Source organism: Cibotium barometz, chromosome 49 (genome assembly GCF_041138505.1).
Source record: "Cibotium barometz isolate CiBa-2024 chromosome 49, ASM4113850v1, whole genome shotgun sequence".
Taxonomy (NCBI): domain Eukaryota; kingdom Viridiplantae; phylum Streptophyta; class Polypodiopsida; order Cyatheales; family Cibotiaceae; genus Cibotium; species Cibotium barometz.
The window spans coordinates 21,385,902-21,406,133 of record NC_141094.1 but is presented as its reverse complement, the minus strand read 5'-3'; the positions used below and the strand labels follow the sequence as shown (position 1 = coordinate 21,406,133).

General features: G+C 40.8%; 1 protein-coding gene across 1 annotated transcript; it reads right to left on the bottom strand.

The window, feature by feature from the left end:
- Nucleotides 1-14,218: 14,218 nt before the first annotated feature.
- On the bottom strand, nucleotides 14,219-17,058 carry LOC147610393 (uncharacterized). The gene is made up of 5 exons (XM_086786518.1): nucleotides 16,842-17,058; nucleotides 16,223-16,413; nucleotides 15,805-15,879; nucleotides 15,592-15,667; nucleotides 14,219-14,640 (listed from the first exon to the last, which is right to left on the bottom strand). Exons 1-5 carry the CDS (start codon nucleotides 16,918-16,920, stop codon nucleotides 14,579-14,581), a joined length of 483 nt encoding a protein of 160 aa, XP_086642644.1. The 5' UTR covers nucleotides 16,921-17,058; the 3' UTR covers nucleotides 14,219-14,578.
- Between the last annotated feature and the right edge of the window lie 3,174 nt (nucleotides 17,059-20,232).

The following is a 20,232-nucleotide window of genomic DNA, read 5'->3' as shown; positions in this document are numbered from 1 at the left end:
AGAGAGAGAGCAAGGAAGGAGAGAGGAAATAGGGTGGTAGAGAGAGAGAGAGAGCAAGGAAGGAGAGAGGGAATAGGGTGGTAGAGAGAGAGAGAGAGAGAGAGGGAAGAGAGTGGGAGAGGGAGAGAGAGAGAGAGAGAGAGGGAAGAGAGTGGGAGAGGGAGATAGGGGGAGAAAGGAAGAGAGTGGGAGAGAGAGAACGGAGGAGCTAAGTTGGGCTAGAGGGGAGAAAGTGGGCTTGGCTGAGAGGTGGTGGTACAGGTAGTTGGAGGAGATGGGATGAGGTAGTGGTGGAGGTGCTAGAGAGAGAATGTCACATTTTCAAGAGAGGACTTGCTAGAAAAAGTTCCCTCCAAAGTGAAATTGACTAAGGATTCTAGGCAAATATGATTCTTAGAGACCTAGTAAAGGAAAAAAAAGACTCTGGAATTGAGAGGTTTATCCAAAGAACCAAGAAATCTTGAGCAAGGACTTGTCAGTTTGGAAAAAATGTGTTCAAAGATCTGATGGAGGACTGAGACTGTCTCATCAAAGCTTACAATGGTTTCCCCTAGTTTGACCCATCCTCAAGTATTCAGCTAGTTGCTTTGCTACCTCATCTTCCTCAATCTGGCTAAGCCTATATGGAGGAATACTAACAGGTTTTGCACTCGTCACTAGCTCAATTTTATGGTCCACCTCTCGTTTAGGAGGTAATCCATGAGGTAATTCATTAGGAAATACATCTTGAAATTCGCTCTTAATGGAATTTAACACTACTTTCCCAAACATCCATAGAAATAGTGTTTACATCAAAATGAACGCATAAAGACATTGGATCCATAACCAATTGAAAAAGTTCATGGTTAAAAAGATTTTCTATTAACTCAAGCCGATTTCCAAGTGCTACAATTTACAACTTCTAAGTGTTGCAATCGTGATTTAGCGATTAAACTTGCAAGAATCTTGAGGCCGTTGGATGTGTACAGGTAGATCATTTTCTTTCTATTTGATGCCTTTTTTTCATTCTTTTTTTTTTGCTTGTGTGTGTGTGTGTGTGTGTGTGTGTGTGTGTGTGTATTTGAGCTTTTGTTTTGTCATGTGTTTTGTTATGTGTGTGCCAGCATTTGTGTTTGTTTGGCTAGGGATGTGTCTGTGTGTATGTGTTACCCCCAAAAAAAAAAGTCTTTTGTGTGTGTGTGTGTGTGTGTGGAGGAATGGGCACCCTCAATGTGATTTGGTTGTGTGTGGCCTCCATCAATGAAGTGGGCTCTCATTGATGGTTATGATTCACCTCCCATGTGAATCTGCCTGTAGAGGGCCGGGTTCGAATCCCGGGTGACTTTGACGAAGTGGAATCCCCCGTAGAGCACGCTTGTAAGCAACTGCAAAAAAAAAGAAGCTCATAATTTTACAATGTGTGGTACTTCTCAATAATATTGTAATTATGTTGAAGTCTTCATATGTACTCGCAGGTTTTCTATTAATCATCCATATGGCGAGACATGTGCTTTTGGTGACATACGAGTAACTGCCTTCTTTCTTGCATTATTGCAGGGTCTTCCATAACATGCTATGTGTTTTACTAGTGGCTGACCAGCGTGCATGTGCTAGCGCAAGCGGCAACTCTCCGACCAGCCCTTGATTAGTAGGCTGCTCGACCTGCCCGAACCAAGTGCTGACCGGTGGACATGTGCTCAAGATGGCCGACCGATAGGAGAATATTCCCAAAATTAACCAGCCTATTTTTAGCCGGTCGTCGCGGAGGTGGTCGATTGCCCCATGTGCTAAGGCTATCTATGCCTAACAAATCCTTGGGTCTAGTGTGGTAGAGAAATTGGTGAAGCGTGTGTGTGTGTTTGGGGTAAGGCCTAGTGTGATCGAGTCTTACTTCTAGCTCTCAGTCTCATAAGGAAATTGCATGGTACAAAAAAAAAATCTTGTATTACAAAAAAAAAATCCTTGGGTCTCTTGGCAACACCCTTACAACTTCTTGATCTTCTTAAAAGACTTCAATATGATGGGACCAAAATTTTATTTTCAATTAATTAGTTAGTTGGCAGAAGGGAACCTTAGGCAAAAAAAAAACTTTAAGCCAAAGTGGAGGAAAAAAAAACCTTAGGCTGAAGTGAGTAAACATGATTTTTTCAGATTCTTCTCACCGCCCCAATATAGCCGATTTATAGGTCTATAAAAAAGCTTTTTGTCGCTCAGTTCCCTGAGGTAGTGAGCCTCATTGGTAGAGTCAAATCAAGAGACTTGTGCAAGGATAAAAAGTGAGATCGTGCATTAGGTTGACCTTCCATGGGTGTTCATGGAAAAATGTAAGGTTCATGGAAAATTGTAAGGGTCATCCTCAACCCCAAGATCTTCAAATGCCATCAACCATGGACCAAAAGTAACAACTCGTGCCACCTACATACAAGGGAATTGAAACTTTAAATTTGGTTCAGAGTGCAATAACCCAAGCAAATGGTAAGAGCACACCATTCACTAATCTTGATGGAAGGTCAAAAAGTGGATGGTAAATGTGGCCTTTATTTAGGGCCCAAGCCAAAGAAGATGCTAGATCATTTTAATAGGTTATGCGGCACATAACTAAAAGTAGAGGTGCTTTACACATGTTGATGTATTATTCCATAATTTTATTGAAACTTGAATAGAAATCCACAATATAGATTTTGCAAAAGAAGCAAGGCCTATTCTTGGAAGAAAGAACCCCTCAAAAAATATGGATCTTTGTAAAATTGGCATTAAAAATCTAAACCCAGCATGTGCCATACATAGAGCATACAAAAGCTAAAGCATGCTCAAGAAAGGAGATTGATTACAATCTCCAAGGTACAAGAATTAAAACAAAAGCAAGGAATGCTAGAGAATTAAATAGACTTCATTGACAACCCTTCCTCATCTCTTTAAACTTTAATCTCATGCCTTGAATCTACCCAACGACGAAAGAACCAAGCCTCGAGCACCAATGTATCTTCCACACTCCTTCCACACAAATCAAGCACCAACTTAATGGCTCTAAAATATGTGCAAGAAAAGATTGGCAATTGTGGACTGCTCAATTGTGTTAAAGCATGATAATGCAATAAACAATCCCTAGCCTACAGTTCAATCAAATCCCTAGCCTATAGTTCAAACAAATTCTGGCTGAAAAGGGCATGGGCAAGAGTGGTAGCATTCCCACATTAACTTATCCCTAGCCTATAGTTCAAACAATCCCTAGCCTACAATTCAAACAAAATTTTGGTTGAAAAGGGCATGGGCAAGAGTGGTGAGCATTCTCACATTAACTTATTGAAACCGCTTCTAGAAGGGTAATTATGTTTATTTTTTCCAACTTGAATCCAACTTGGGAATACAATGTTTCAACTTTATCCACAACCCTTAACCCTTGCACAACCATGGGACTGAATGTAAGCTAGGAAGGGGGTGATGTTAACCCAGTTTCAAAGGTCAAAGGGTTACATCACTTGATTTGGGATCAAGGTTCTTACTGCCTAAAAATAAGATATTATGATTGGCAGTGGTTCTTACTCACCAGCTCATCGGCTAGACAATGGTCTAATGGATAATAATGACTCACACTTACCAACAATAGTAGTTTACATAAATAGTAAGAGAGGTCACAAGGTGTCCAAGAGTTATGTAAAATCTACACAACATAAATTTAGAGTCCATTTATTTCATTACTCTTTCAAAGTAATGACTTAATTATTAATGGGCACTTTGGGTAGTCCATGTTGTTGGAATTAGGGTTGCAGGAATGCACACACAACTTCAAGAAGATGAGGAAGCTTGAGCACAACACTATAGTGTATTATGAGTGCCAAAAATAAAAGATAACCAACCCTAAAAGATAATGGGCGTATATACAATGCACGGGGGAAAAAACCTCCTAGTGAGGGAAAAAGTGCCCCGGCGGTCCTAAGTGTGTTCACACACATCACTACTATAATATGGTAACAAATCCCCCCTGGAGTGATGCGGTGAACAAGAGCTAGCACTCATGTATAGGGAAGTGTCTAGCTATGTGGACGAATCCACAAAAGGGAGTAAGCCCAAAGCTTTGCGAAAAGCTTCGAACTTTTCACGAGGCAGAGCCTTTGTGAAAAGGTCTGCAAGGTTATCCTGTGTTGGCACATAAGCCAAACTGATCTCTCTTGCAGAGAGTCTCTCCCTGACATAATGGTAGTGCACCTCAATGTGCTTCGTACGAGCATGGAACACTGGGTTCCGCGCAACTGCCAATGCGCTCTGACTGTCAGTGAAGATGGTGGTGGCAGATGGCTGCCCAACACCCAAATCAGCCATAAGGCGTCTGAGCCACACACACTCAACCGTAGCTGTGAAAGCTGCCCTGTACTCAGCTTCACAACTAGAAGTGGCCACAGTAGGCTGCTTCTTGCTCAACCATGATATGCATGAGCTTCCAAGCATGAAGCAAAAACCACTCGTGGACACGCGTGTGTCATAACAACCAGCCCAGTCAGAATCTGAAAAAACATGTAAATCTGGCGGCAATGATCCCCCCTTGGGATAAAACAACCCAAGATGCCGAGTACCACTCAAATAGCGAAAGATACGCTTCACTGCCTGCCAATGCTTAATGCCTGGGCTATGCATAAATCTGCTCACCTGTGAGACTGCAAACTGAATGTCTGGCCTCGTAATGCATACATAAATGAGGCAACCAACAGCTGTCTGATAGAGTGTGACATCAAAGTGATCTCCAGCATCATGAAGACTCAACTTCAAACCTGTCTCCATTGGAGTAGCAATAGGCTTGCAGTCTTCAAGGCCAAATCTCCGCAACAATGTTTCAATATACTTTGTCTGACACAAAGCAATACCTCCATCACACTGCTTAAATTGTATCCCCAAATAATGATGCAAATGCCCCAAATCTGACATCTCAAAAGAGGCATTCAAATCAGCCTTAAAATCAGCAATATGACTCTCATTTGGTCCTGTGAGCAGCATGTCATCGACATAGAGAGCAATGATTAGATGTACACCATCCACACGTTTAACATACAAAGTGCTTTCTGTTGGACTATTCTGAAACCCATGTGCAGTCAAATATGCATGTATTTTTTCATACCAAGCTCGTGGAGCTTGCTTTAAACCATATAAAGCCTTTTTTAACCTGCACACTTTGTTTTCCTGCCCTCTTTGAACAAAACCACGAGGCTGCGATACATACACCTCCTCATGCAAATCTCCATTTAAGAACGCAGTCTTTATGTCCAGCTGATGTACATTCCAACCATTATGAGCTGCTAATGCACAGATGCTACGAACAGTGGTCATACGACATGTGGGAGCAAAAGTCTCATCAAAATCAATGCCCTTCTCTTGAGCATAACCTTTTGCAACAAGCCTAGCCTTATGGCAATCCACTGTGCCATCAGGCTTACGCTTCAATTTGTATACCCACTTAGTGCCAATGGCCTTCTTGCCAGGGGGCAAGTCACATAAAGACCATGTACCATTCTTCATAATAGCATCGTATTCTGCTTGCATAGCAGCCATCCAATTTTCTGAACTTTGTGCCTCATCAAATGAAACAGGCTCACTTTCATCGCACATACTAGAAACAGCCAATGCATAACAATCTGACGCATAAGAGGCACCATGAGAGCCAGAACGAGTGCGACTAGACAAAGGGGCATCCAACTTGCTGTCACGCAAAGTCTGCACCAGCCATCTAGGCATATTCCTAGAGCCCTCAATCTCTTGTCTCTCATCCTCAAGTGCATCATGCACATCTGCATCAGATATAGGCTGATCTGTGCCATCATTTAAAACCTGCATAGGCTGAAAAACTGCCTCATGAGGTATTGCACTTGACTGTGCACCACTGAAAAGAGGCAACAATGTATCATAGACATCACGTGAGCTGATATCTGTCTCCTTAGTACATGAAACCAAGGGCTGAACTGCATCTTCCACAAATACAACATCACGGCTAACCAAAATGCGCTTTGTCTGTGGATGATACAAACGATAGCCTTTGCTCTCAGCACTATATCCAACAAAAATACATTTGACAGCTTTGTCATCCAATTTTCTGCGATGTTGCACAGGCACTAATGCATATGCCAGGCAACCAAAAACACGTAAATGGCCAACAGATGGCTTGCGGCTATGCCAAGCCTCATATGGAGTGACAACCTGTAATGCTTTGGTGGGACACCTGTTTAGTACATAAGTGGCACACATGATAGCCTCAAGCCAAAAACCATGTGGTAGACTTTGACTCTTAACCATACATCTTGCCATTTCCATGAGAGACCTGTTTTTTCTCTCAGCCACACCATTTTGCTGTGGTGTATACGGCACTGTACATTGGTGTTTTATCCCACGCTCAGCCAGAAATGCATTAAATTCTGAAGACATATACTCCCCCCCTCGATCTGAACGGAGGGTGCCCATCTTACTTTCTGACACATTTTCAGCCATAACCAAAAACTGTTTGAAGCACAAAAACACTTCGGACTTTGCCTTCAAAGGATATACCCATGCATGCCTGGTAAAATCATCAATGAAAGTCACGAAGTAAAGGTAGTTTCCAAATGATGGAGTTTGCATGGGACCACAAACATCACTGTGAACAAGCTGCAATCTACGTTCAGCTCTCACTGATCCATCTTTGGGAAAGGAAGCACGCTGCATTTTACCCAATATGCAGCCCTCACAAACATGCTTGACAGGTGCCTCAAGCTTAGGCAAAGAAGACACCATTTCAGATTTCTGCAGGCGCAGCAAACTTGCAAAATTCAGATGACCAAAACGTGCATGCCACAGTTTTGCATCTGAAATAGCCTGCGTATCCATAATAGCACATGCTGAATCCTCTACACATTTGCCATCCATATTGAGCTTATACAGCCCTCGACATAGTGAACCAGATGCTACAATGATGTCACCACAAGAGAGATCATGAACAGTACATCTGTCATCCACAAATTTTACAACCAAACCTGTTTTGGCAAATGCGGAGACTGACAGCAGATTCTTTTTGATCCCTGGCACATACAATGCATCAAAAAGTGTAAAGGTGTTGCCATTTGCAACATTCAGCACAATCTGTCCAACTCCTTCAATGGGATAAGAGGAGTTATTGGCACAAGTGACAGTATTCCCTGTGGGAGCAGACTCAAGGAAAGTGAATAAACTGCGCTGCGAGGTGATATGCTTAGTGGCACCACTGTCAAAGTACCATACATCTGAATCTACTGCAGACATACATGTGTCATGCAAAGATGGGTCATAACTGCACTGCGCATTGAATGCCCATTCTGTATCTAGCACAACATTAGCAGATTCATTGTTAGAAGGAGAGGCATCTGCAACAGCCATACCAGCCTCTTTCTTCTGAGCCTCTTTCGCAGCCAGCTTAGGACACGCTTTGATGACATGATCATTTCCCTTACAGTACTTGCAAAATGTCTTCTGTTTGTCACCCTTCTTCTCATCTTTGTCTTCCTTCTTTGGTTGCGCAGCATTTGCAGATTTCTGCTTACTAGAAGAAAAGCCAGCTTTACCTTTCCCGCTTCTCTGACTAGCAACGAAAGCTTGATCTGCGACACGCATAATATTCCTGTTTTGCCTTGACTGGTCTTCTTGCAGCAAAACAGAAACTAACTCCTCAAATGATAAGGCATTGGGATTGCCTTTCATCATCAAGCGAAGAGTGGAAGCAAAACCCTGATAAGAATCTGGTAGACCATTCAAAACAGTCTGCACAAGTGAACTGTCTGACAGGATTTCATCTGCAGAAATGAGCTGCTCTTTGAAATCCTTGATCTTTGTCAAAAAGCTATCCATAGAATCACCTTCGTTCATATGCTCACTCTCCAACTGTTTTCGGAGATAAGCAACACGAGCCTCATTTCTTGCCTGATACAATGTGGCAAGTACATCCCAAGCATCCTTAGAAGTCCTGCAGGAGCGAATATGTGGGATAATGGTACGTTTGACAGACAGCGCAATCAAGGCATGAGCCTGCGCATCTCTACCATCCCAACGAATCTGCTCTGCTGAAAGTGGTGGTTCTCGAACAGCTGCTACAGCACTTGTGCCTGCACCATCATCAACAGTACCTGTTTCTGATGTGTTTGCACCATTCCCAGCCACAATAGGACGTGCATCAATACCCTGCACAATGTTCCATAACCCCTTTGCTACCAATACATGTCGCATCATATATGCCCACAATGGATAGTTGGTGCCATCCAACTTATCCTCAGCAGCCAACATGCGGAATACATCATTGTTGTCAGCCATGGCCAATGACTGTACTACTAGATGTAAATGCTGTCTGTAAGGGGTAAACCTGTATAAAATCGACCTGTGCTATGTAGCACAGCCCAAAACAGACGAATGGGCACCTGTCCTGCAGATTTTAATCTTGACAGAAAATCTGCACAGTAGGACGATTTTGCCTGCGCAGTACTTGGAATGCAAAAACGGAGGGCGAAATGACTTCAGATCAAAATTCTGAAACGAACAAGCCCTACGGGCTTACCCACGGCATATACTAACCTGCAGACGCTCGTGAAACCTCGTTGCAATCGGAGGAGATGAAGCGGCAGGTGCCGGTGATGCTGCCCGGGAGGAGGAAGCCTGCTCTGATACCAATTGTTGGAATTAGGGTTGCAGGAATGCACACACAACTTCAAGAAGATGAGGAAGCTTGAGCACAACACTGTAGTGTATTATGAGTGCCAAAAATGAAAGATAACCAACCCTAAAAGATAATGGGCGTATATACAATGCACGGGGGAAAAAACCTCCTAGTGAGGGAAAAAGTGCCCCGGCGGTCCTAAGTGTGTTCACACACATCACTACTATAATATGGTAACACATGTCAAGTTTTGGCAAATTTTTTTAGCTTGAGCTTGATTCAATCTTAGCTTTCTCTTTAACATGTGTGTACATTCAATCCTTAAGGTTTCTCCATAAGGTGGGATTTCCCTTGTAGCAATGTATCTATTGTGGGAATGTGAGGACAAAAGGACATAAAGTCCATTGATGTTCATTTTCACTTAGTGGTGGACTTGGACTTATAATGGTATATTATTGAGATATCGAGCTCAACTATAGCTACAGACATTAATGACCTGCATGGGTGATACAATCAGCATTAATGCCACTAGCATTGTTGGTGAGATTATGATTGATATGCCATCGATGGATGACAAGCTGTGTGACATCCACTTTGGAGTACTAGAGTTATGGCATAGTTATAGCGCCAGCTCATATAGTTAGGTTCACACTATGGACTGCCATTGTATGCTATATCAAGAGAGTACTTTCCCTATAGTATGTACTCTTCTCTCTTTTATGTTAATGGTTGAAGAGAAGAGAAGAAGATAGAAGAGAATTTAGCCATTCATTTCTCTCTTGTGCTTGCTCTCTCTTGTGTGTGTGTGTGTTTGCTTGCAAAACAAGGAACTCAAGCTCTCTCCCCTATATTCTCTTATGGTATTAGAGTTCTGATTCGTGTGAGAGCTAAGGAGTCAAGCTTGTGAGACCTATAGACAGACACGGAAGTCATTGTCTCAGATTGAGGCATCCTTCTAGGTGTAGGAAGAAGACCATATTATGTGCATAGCTAGCTATGTTTTTGTACATTTAGGTATGATTTGGGTGCATTTTGGGTCTCATTTGATGGATGTATGTGTACATGATTGGTTCATGTACAGTGGCATTATAACAAATTTATAGTACCACTATAGAAGTTCATAGATTTTCTACAAGTGCAGAAGCTTTTTCGCAAGAACTGTTTGGTAAGTTGTTGCAAGTAAAGATGTCTGACAATCTATCACACATAGATTGTGAGTGAGAAGCTACGTAAGAATAACTTCCAAGCATGGAAGTTGAGGATGACCAATTTCCTTTTAGGAAAATATATTGGGAGTTCATCATAGGTAATAAAAAGGAGCTAGAGATTGCTGAAGAAAATTCGACTCCTTAGTAAGTGCAGGCATATAAAGCATGGCATGAAAAAGGTAGAAAGGTGTTGTGCTAGTTGTCTCGCTATGATAGATTTTACAATTATGCGCATATATATGATGCTTAAACACCTAAGGAGGCTTGGGACACCTTGGTGAAGATTTACACGACAAACACCCAAGTACGAAAGATGTAGCTAAAGCAAGAGCTGCATAATGTCGCTGGAGGAAAGTTGAGTATATAAGATTACTTAGTGAAGGTTAAAGGACTTGTAGATACCCTTGCTTTTATTGGATCACCTGTAGAGATAATAATGATGATCTGGATTCTGTGACCTTGAATGATCTTGGCAAGGAATATAGCTAGTTTCAGACCTCCGTTTTGGAGTTTAAGAGAACTTTCTTGGCTTTTCAAGAATTGATTGCTCTTCTCATCCATGTGAGATAAGGAGATGAATATTGATTGCTCTTCTCATCCATGAGGAGATAAATGTTGGGGGAGGTTTATCCTTTGGAAATTCAAATGAATAGGCCTTCTACTCAGATATGGGTAGAGACAGAGGGAGAGGGAGATCATCATCTAAAGGCCGAGGTGGAGGTTGTTTTGCAAACATAAATCATGAGCAACAATAACAAGATTCAAATGTATAAACAGGTAGAAAGGCCACTCTAGAGGCAGATGGAGCTAGAGGGACTGAGGTGGTTAGCAAAGAAATCAAAATGCAAATAGCATAGAGTGTTATTACTATGGTAAAGAAATCATGGGCAGGTCTTCTACTTAGATAGATGTACAAGTAGAGACAAAGGGAGATCATCATCTAAAGGTCAAGATGGAGGTCATTTTGGAAATAGAAATCATGGGCAGTACAAAAACAACAAGATTCAAATGTACAAATAGGTGGACAAGGCCACTCTAGAGGCAAGGGGAGCTAGAGGGGCCGAAGTGGTTAGCAAAGAAATCACAATGCGAATAACATAAAGTGTTATTACTATGATAAACCAAGGCACATGGAAAAGGATTGCTATAAAAGCAGAATGATATTAAAAGTGGAAAGTTATAACAAGGCAACTATTAAGTAAACATGGTTATGGCTAGGCAGGTTGAGGATAGATGTAGGTACACATGTATTATGCAAAGGGACAGAAAAGGTAGATCAGTCTTTTATGCATGATCTGTCAACATGTCACTCATATGTGGATGATAAATCTAGTGACTCTAAGCAAAGCCTTGATGAGGAGCTTGGCATTCCATTAGTGGTTACTCCTGGTACGAGGAGAACCAGGGTTATTTTGAGGACACTTGGCCGTGATCCAATGTCTATGAGGGTTAAGATATGATGGATATACATCCCATCATTATGCTTACATGGTTAAAGCAATACAAGAACTGAACCCCACTTGTTTTTGAGCAGGCACTTGCAACAAATAGAAAATGGGAAGATGTCATGAATGAGGAGATGGTAGCATTTTATGCAAATGCAACATGGGATTTAGTGCCTTTGCCTAAGGAAAAGAAGGTAAATAGATTTAAGTGGGTGTGTAAGGTCACGCATAACTCAGATGGCTCAATGAGTAGGTATAAGGCAAGATTGGTTGCAAAGGGTTATGCGTAGACCTATGGCATTGACTATGAGGAGACATTTAGCCTAGTTGTACGAGAATGGCAACCGTGAGAGCTGTCATTGGCCATAGCTATAGAAGGGTTGATCTTTATATCATATGGATGTAAATGATGCTTTCTTGCATGGTGATTTTCAAGAAAAAGTATAAATGATGTAGCCACTACGTTATGAGAGTGATGCACACCCAAATTTTATATGCAGGTGTTACGTAAAGCCTTGTATGGCTTAAAGCAAACACCTAGAGCATGGTCAAACAAGATCGGGGAGTATCTTTTTACCTGTGAAAAGAATAGATAGAGGGATTATATTATTCATCATTTATGTGGATAACTTGATTATCATTAGTGATAGTGATCCTGGCATACATGATATAAGGAGGCTTTTAAAGCAAAAGTTTGAGATAAGGATTTGGGTAAGCTATAGTATTTCTTGGGCATAGAGGAGGTGAGATCACCTCATGGCATTCTGTTATTACAGAGGTAGTATGGCTTGGACATGTTGTCAAGGTATGGTATAATAAGCTCTAAGCCTATTTCAATGCCATTGAAGCATAACACCAAGCTTTCCACAGATCCAAGTGACATTATGGCTACATGATCACCATCCTCACGTATAGAGCCATTTGCATGGCCCCCTCCCCTAATTTGCTTGGATTTCACTTTCCCTTATGTCTCTCCAAATTTTTACAGAGGAGTCTCACCAACCATCTCCCTTGTGTCACTCTAAATTTTTACAGTGAAGTCTCAGCAACCATCTCCCTCTTCTCAAATTTTTATTTTAGCTTCGATGTATAGAAATCTCATATAGCACATCAAACTCAAGGAGTATCTTAGAAACTCTTCAATCCTTTACATAGAAGCACATTGATAATAGGATTGGTTTATTTCCGAATGCTTATTACATATATAGTTAACACATATTTTATCTTTTTTAAAGTTTTACATATTCTTTTCTCTTTGTTTCTGATATAGAAAAATGTCAAAAATAAAAACAAGAGCAAGAGAAATAGGGATGGAAATTTTACAAACTCAAACAATCTAATTATTGAGGTTTCAAGCATCGAACCAAAGAAGAATCATGGTAGACTAAAGAAACTATCTAATGATGAGTCATTGTGTCAATCCAATGTCAACTTCAAAGTTCTTGAGCTAAGGGTGACAAGCAATATTGATGAAGCATTACTAAATAATCTTCATGATTTTATTAGAAAAGAATATCTTACTAGAAGTTGCTCATTGAAAAGAGAAAGTATAGTTTTTTATCTACACTATCAAATGGTTATTAGAATTCAAGAAACCAATTATTACAATCAATAAACTCATCAAAAAGTATCTTAGATGGGCTAAGAAAAATCTTACTGTGGTGGTGGAATTATAATGTGTAGTGCTTTAAGGCAAAAGAATATGCACACATTTCATGGGATGATAGATTGTTGTATGAAAGTAAACAAGCCTCATATATATATGTTGCAAATAATACTAGTGCCTAAGATATTACTATGGGAATAGAAATTTACATATAATATGATGCGGATGATCTCAAGAACAAAGCTAGTCTCACTCCAACAAACATTTTTAATAGAGCATTGAAGTTTTGAAAGTTCTATTTAAAGCATCCTTAGGCAATCATTTATACATAACAATCCATAAAATGATCAAGATAAAAAAGTACTACCCATCTTCGAGTTGAATAACACCATATCAAGGAAGAGGAATGGAGATCCTAAAAGGAAGAGGAATGGAACTCATAAAAAGTTGACACTCCATCCCACACAACAGTGAAAGATATTTATTAGTATTGTAACCACATAAACATTGAAGAAGGTTTAAAGGGTGATATCTCTTCAAAATTAGTGTTACCTAAGGGCTGGAGGTAGTCAACGGATATGTGGAGAGAAGTTTAGGTCCAAGCTAATAAGCAGTTGTATCAGGAGAGGTGCTATATCAAGCTGCTGCATAAGTTCCTCATTTGGTCTAGAAGTAAGTGTCCGCAGAAGATCCGCAAAGGGTTATTAAAAGGCTTAGGAAGTTCTTGGGATTGTACTTGTTTCCTGACGCTGGGGGATTTTAGAGGATACTAGAGGACCTATTCTGGGGACTGAGATAAGCCATCAAAATTCGGAAGTAGGTAGACAGTTAGTCCCTGATTGGTTTTGGTCAGCCGAGGTTTTGTTGTCAGCCAGTTAGTTGAGAGAAGCTGCTTAGTTTTGAGAGGTTTTAAAATAAGGATTTGAAGCTAGCTGATTGTGGAGGACATTTTAAGACTTTGGAAAGCGAATTTTCGATATGAACAAAGAGAGGACTTTGGAGGCAGTTATTGACAAAATTGAATCTTGTATGTTTGTCTTTTTCAGTTGATAGATATTTTATTTTATTGTAAAGAAAAGAGGACAATAGTAGACAAATCTTATTAAAAAACATTTACAAACATCAGGTTTGGCTAGGGTTTTCAAAACCTTATTAATTATTCTTATGGTATTTCGACTGTCACATCGCAGTTTTCGATCTCTCCCATCAAAGACAGCATGCATCTCTATCTGATAGATTTAAAAAACAATTTGAATGTCTCTCTCTCTCTCTCTCTCTCTCTCTCTTTATTTTCATAATGAGAGAGAGAGAGAGAGAGGGGGGATGATGTGCGAGAGACATGATAGTAGTGTATTTAGATTAGAGGCCGTATTACCAAAATCATAGGTACACTACAAAGATAATGATGCATTATAAGATGTACGCCCTTGCTTTGTGGATAGAACAAGGAAAGCCTAACATTCCAAATTCCAATTACCTTTGTTACTTCATGTTCCACGCTGTGCCCATTTCATATGAATGGCTGGGGGTATGAGGAGCTGCAAGGCGTTCCATTTACAAAACCTAAACATTTCAGGCATTCCCTTAACTCATGTTGCACACCACCTCACATCGGTACCTCAGTAAAATCCATGAACATCCAACATCCAGTCATCACCATCTAATTATCGATCACACCACCATCAACAATGGCAGTCATGGTTCACCAAGGCCTGTCAAGTGTGCTTCCTCGCAAGCGCCGTGCCAGTTGCATGTCTTTTGTCACTGCACACAAGCCATTGACAGTAACATGTTTAAAAACTTGACAAAACAATTAAGACTGACAAGTAAAAAGTCCAAGACTACAGAAGTATCTAAGACTAATTACACTTGGTGTAGGCATACATATAGATAGATATAGGGTGGAACAAGATGATAGCAGATTTGGGAGATCAGAAAAGTGTCATGTAAGCTCACTACTTCCTCTCTCAGTTTCATTATCTTGGTTCGTCTTGCATAAGGACAATGCAGGAAACACTTTGTCCTCTAGACCGACCACCTTGTCTGATTCCCTGCCCTGTAGTTTTGGATGGGGCTCTGGGCTCTGGGCTCTGTTAAAGCCCTAGCCACTAGTCATGTCCACACACATGTAATAAAATTGTGAGAGTGATGCATGTAGCAACAACTCACAGTACCAACCATGTACATGCTGATGTGAGCTGCGATGACAGCAACACACCAAAACTCTTGAAAACTCTCTAGCTTAACAAATGGCTGCACTCCTCTCTTTGCTATGCTAGAGGACTGGAAGCTCTTAGATGCAGACAGGAGGAGCTACTGGCAACCCTTAATAGAGGCCGCCCACTTTCTAACCTACACTCCTCTTTCTTTGCTCTGCTGGAGGACTGCGAGCTCTTACATGCAGCCAGTGAAAGCTAGGCCACTCCTGCCGTCAACCCTTTACAGCCTGCCCTTCACAGAGGCTGCCCACCTTCTACCCAGCATTCTTCACCCGTGCAACGCATTAGATCTGCTCACTATGAAGGCTTCTGAATGTGAGGTATTATGTCACATGTTAACTTGGTCACCTGAACTTAAATAGACAACTTGTCTCTAAATCCCAGGAATCAAGACCTGCAGAAGGTGTTGGATCCTAAACAGGTAAATTTGTCCTAGAGAAATGCCTTCAAAAAGGCCCATTAGTCTTGAGTGAATGGCACAGGATTGGAAGCTTACTTATGGTGACACGCTTTGCATGAATGGCACATAAATTGGTGTCTTCAAACAGGTGCACGAGGTGGTCCTCAGTAGCCTGCAATAGCATCACACTTTCAATACAGCAGCTTCTCATTGTATATATAAGAATAGAATTTGCATAGGGTTTTGCATTATAGAAGCCCACTACAAAAACAAAAAAGCAAACAGGCATGGGCTGCCTAAACTCCTTACCTCCTGCAACGCAACCAGTGCCTCTGCAGTCCACCGGGATACTATATCTGAAAATTGAGCAGCCACTTCTCTCACCTGCAAAAACCAGGACGAAGGTTTCAGCCCAGACTATGTGCAAGGTTGTGAGATGTGATGGCATGTAACTACAGGAGGTTCATTCTCAAACATGGGCACTTCTTCCTCCCTCCTCCCCAACCACAACATTTATTAACAGGCCATAAAACTTACAGCTTCAAATGTTTGTAGATATTTCCAAAAAATGACATAAATTTGAGCTAGAATATAACTGAAATGCCTTGAATTTGAGAAAACAAAAATAAAAATATTGCAGATAAATTTGTAATACAGTCTGCAGGTTTTCTGTGCTAGATCCTTCTTTGCAACATAGGGGACACTGTTGTACAGGTTCTTAGCTTACCAATCTGGCAAAGGGTAGGGGGTGAATGAGAAAGTGAACAGTCTTTTGGAAATGTCTGATTTCCCTTAGGGCAACTGTTCCAGGCCGAAACCGATGGGGTTTGCGTTGGCGGTGTTGGGGCATGCTGGAGGGGGTTGCTGGAGTTGCTGGAGGTGCACTGCTGCTTCGCCCTCCTCGTGGTCTACTGCTCCCTGCATTTGAAAAAAAAAAACATGTTGGATAAGTAAATGCCCCTCTCTAACCTCATCACACCCTTCCATAACAAAAAGCTAACAGAAAAGCAAAAGCTGACGAAAAAGCCAAGGGCTAACAGAAAAGCAAAATCTAAGGACATAATTTGCCTCATCGCACAGCTCAAAGAAAAGCAAAATTGGAACCAGGAAGCCATACAAGACCAAGGTTTCCTCTTATGCAAAAGCTAACAAGAAAGCAAAAGCTGAACAATACCACCCATAAGGAAAACTATGAACTCCTCAAAACACTAAAAGCAAACAAGAAAGCAAAAAATCCGAACTCACAGGACGAAGTTAACAAGAAAGACACAATTTGAAACCCGCCCAAAATCTGCCCACAACAGAAAAACCCTAAAAGCTACAACAAAAGCAAGTGTGGTCAAAACCTGTGGCCTCCTGCTGGGCTACATTGGAAGAAGATGCAACTTGGGTTGATTTTTTAGGGTTTTTCTTGGTTCTGGCCATGGTTCAGCAAGCCGTTTCGTTCTGTTTCTGCTCCGCTAGTCTACCCACCACACAACAATGCTCGCTTCATCAGAAGAAACCGGGCCTCTTCACACCCCACTTCATCTGCTTAAACGGTACTCTACCAGAATTGTTTATGATGGCATTGGCCGATGCCTAGAGTAATTTGCGTCACTTAAGCTAACCTTAATCCGATGAGCTAGAAACTAACGGGTAAGTGCCCAGGTCCGGTGAGTACAAACGATGGGCAGGCAGTACTCTGAACACTCTTAGTACTACTTGGGTAAATGTGATTCGACTCTATGTTGTATTGGATGTGTTAGCTTTGTGAATCTGCCCTAAGCTTACTCCTGTTGTCTTGGATGTGTTAGCTTTGGGAATCTCCCCTAATAAGCTTACCACGCATCTCCTTCTGGGGCAAAGACATGGACGAAAGAGAATGCCACACCATGTCAAATGGGTGACTCAAATGATTCTCAATGGACATGATTTGCAACAAATTATTACATTTTTGTGGATCCAACCTATTTTTTTAAGATTAGCTCTTGTTGGCTGCCTGTGGTGAAGGATGTAATGTTTTTTTCTTTTTCAGTAATATATATATATATATATATATTGGTCAAAAAAAAGATTCATTTTATCAATATCAATGGCACCTTTTCCTTTTCTTAGACAACCTATCCGATGTCAACAAAACCACTTCCTACAACTTGCCAAAAAAAAGAGGAAAATTCCTATGGAGCTAATTTTGGTAGCTCTAGAAAAGAGAGACAGAGAGAGAGAGAGAGATGAAGCTAATTCCTAATTCCCAACCAGCTTGTTGATGGAGTCATTTCTACAGCTAACCATGGTGGAGAGCTCCCTACGGGCATGAGCAAGAGCATGAGAGAGAGAGAGGTAGGAAGATCCTCTCGGCCCGTGGATCACCATAGGCCCTCGCAAACAAGTATTTATACATAAGCAGAAGCCTCTACGCACACTATGAGATGATAGACTTAAACATTGGCTTTCCCAACCATATGCATAACAGTGCTTTAGGAACACCCTTAGCCTATTAAAAACCTATTTTTCGTAACTATTGCAACTCAACCACTAAGCCTTGTTAACTCTAGCATGCCCATGAAATATCAAAAGTCATCATTGGGTGCAAGTACAAACTCCAAGACAAGTGATGCAATATAAGAAAAAAAACTCACCTAGAGAAGTACAAATGCACAAGAGTCCAAACTCACCTACAGAAGTACAAATGCACAAATGATGAGCTTTGCCTCAGCGTCCTTTAGCTCTTTCTATAATTCTTGGACTCAGTGCTTCCCTGGGCTTTTTGATTGTGATGATGGTAGGCTCTTTTAAGTATGTGTCTTTGATGAGATCAACTCATCACCCATTGTCTTTACTTTTCTACGTATGGATCCATAGCTGATCACGCAACTCATTGATTGTAAGCGCGGATCATAAGTGTGTCTATCTAAGCATTGGTCGGCAAAGCAAGGAGTTTTTGTATATGGATCCATAACTGATCATGCAACTCGCTGATTATAAGCGTTGATCATAAGTGTGTCTATCTGAGCATTGATCGACATAGTAAGGAGTTTCTGCCTAGATATTTTTTGTTGCTGCACAAATGTCTTGCCCTTTGCTGTAATAATTTTCTATAAAAAACCTGCTATCAACAACTGAGCATTCTTGTTCTTTTCTCTCTCTAGCTCTACCTATAGCTGTATATTTTGGATTTTGTTATCGTCGCTTGTGTCAGTATTATCATTTATGGCTACTAACACGTTGGCACTTAATGTTGAGGCTACTAGGGGTTGATGATCTGCTCTTGATTGCTGTCATTTCCTTTATCAAGCTTTGGATCCATGACATGGTACAATAAATCATAGTCAAGTGACAAGTCTGCAAATGGAGCATGACTACACATAAGATTCTTTAGCTTCCAAAACTATCTCCCAATGACTCAAAATAAAGATAATATAAGAATGGAGCCTTTTATAAAATAAGATGTTACAAACATATAAGACAGAAAACACACACAAGGATTATTTAATTCAAATTTCGGGAGACATCTAGGGTAGAGAACCCTTGACTCAAACATAAAGATTCTTCAAAAATCCCATCCATCATTTACCTCAGAGAGAGATAGATAAGAGAATGTGGCAGTAAAAGCTTTTTCAGGTATTTGTTGGGTATTTGGTGGTACTACATTGTGAGATCATAAACTTATGCAATGAGCAATTTTATTCCAAGGGGGTTTTCTCCATGGCCATCTAGGTGTGAACGAGCACCTTAGGGTTAGCTAGTATATAAGCAACCTCATTCTTCATAATTTAGGGTACCTTGCTCATTTATACCTTCTCTTTATCCTTATAGAGAGCTTCATCTCTCTCCTTTGAGCTTATCGATTTCTCTCACACTCTACATCCTTGTGTTCTCGTCTTTAAGAATTATATGTTTGTAAGTCTAGATCTCCATTCTATTGGAGCTAATAGTGGTATCAGAGTAAAGATTTTCCATAGCTTGAGTTTTGGTTTTTCATCTATATGTGTTCAAGCTTTTTATAAATTATTTTACTTGGTTTTTACTTTTCGAGACCGATTCCATATTTTGTTGATTGAATTGTCAGCAATCCAACTCTAGCAATCCTACCTTGGTGGTCCTACTTCAACGATCCTACCCCAGCAATTCTTCCCCATGGTGGCGATCCTACCTCGGCGATTCCACTTTTTGTGATCATCCGATTTAACTTTCTTAGATCGACTAATTCAACTTTTCGGATCGACCAATTCAACTTTTTGGATTGACCAATTATTCTACATTTTGGGATCATCATATCCCACTTTCAAGGATTGTTTGATTCTACCTTTTTGGGATCATCTAATTCTACTTCTTAGATCGACCGTTTCAACGTTCTTTGATTTGCCCGACTCTGCTTTCAAGGACTGTCCGATTTCACGTTCTCGGATTGTCTGACTCAACTTTCTTGGTCAAATCATCCAATTCTACTGCTAATTTTCAGTAGTTTGTCTATTGTTCATCAAAACCAGCTGATTTCAAATCACGCTTACTTTTCGTATCTTCCCTCTCAAATTCTCCCAGCAGTCAGGCATGGCCAACAACTATGCAAGTGATTTGTTTGGTATTCTTTTCAATGAGGATAAATTAGGTGGGTCAAATTACTCCCTATGGAGATTTATGGTAAAAAATATCCTTGTTGCCAAGGGCTTATGGGGTTATATCAGTGGTGGTGAGACTGGCATAATTGCTCCTCAAAGGGGTCAAGGCCAACAGATCCAGCATCAATTCATCAAA

Excerpts from the sequence above, each read along its gene's own strand:
- LOC147610393 (XM_086786518.1), bottom strand. The coding sequence starts at position 16,920 with ATGGCCAGAACCAAGAAAAACCCTAAAAAATCAACCCAAGTTGCATCT. Across the intron at positions 16,414-16,841 it reads AGCCCAGCAGGAGGCCACAG|GGAGCAGTAGACCACGAGGA; the intron begins GTTTTGACCACA and ends TTTCAAATGCAG. Across the intron at positions 15,668-15,804 it reads CACTGGTTGCGTTGCAGGAG|GCTACTGAGGACCACCTCGT; the intron begins GTAAGGAGTTTA and ends ATGCTATTGCAG.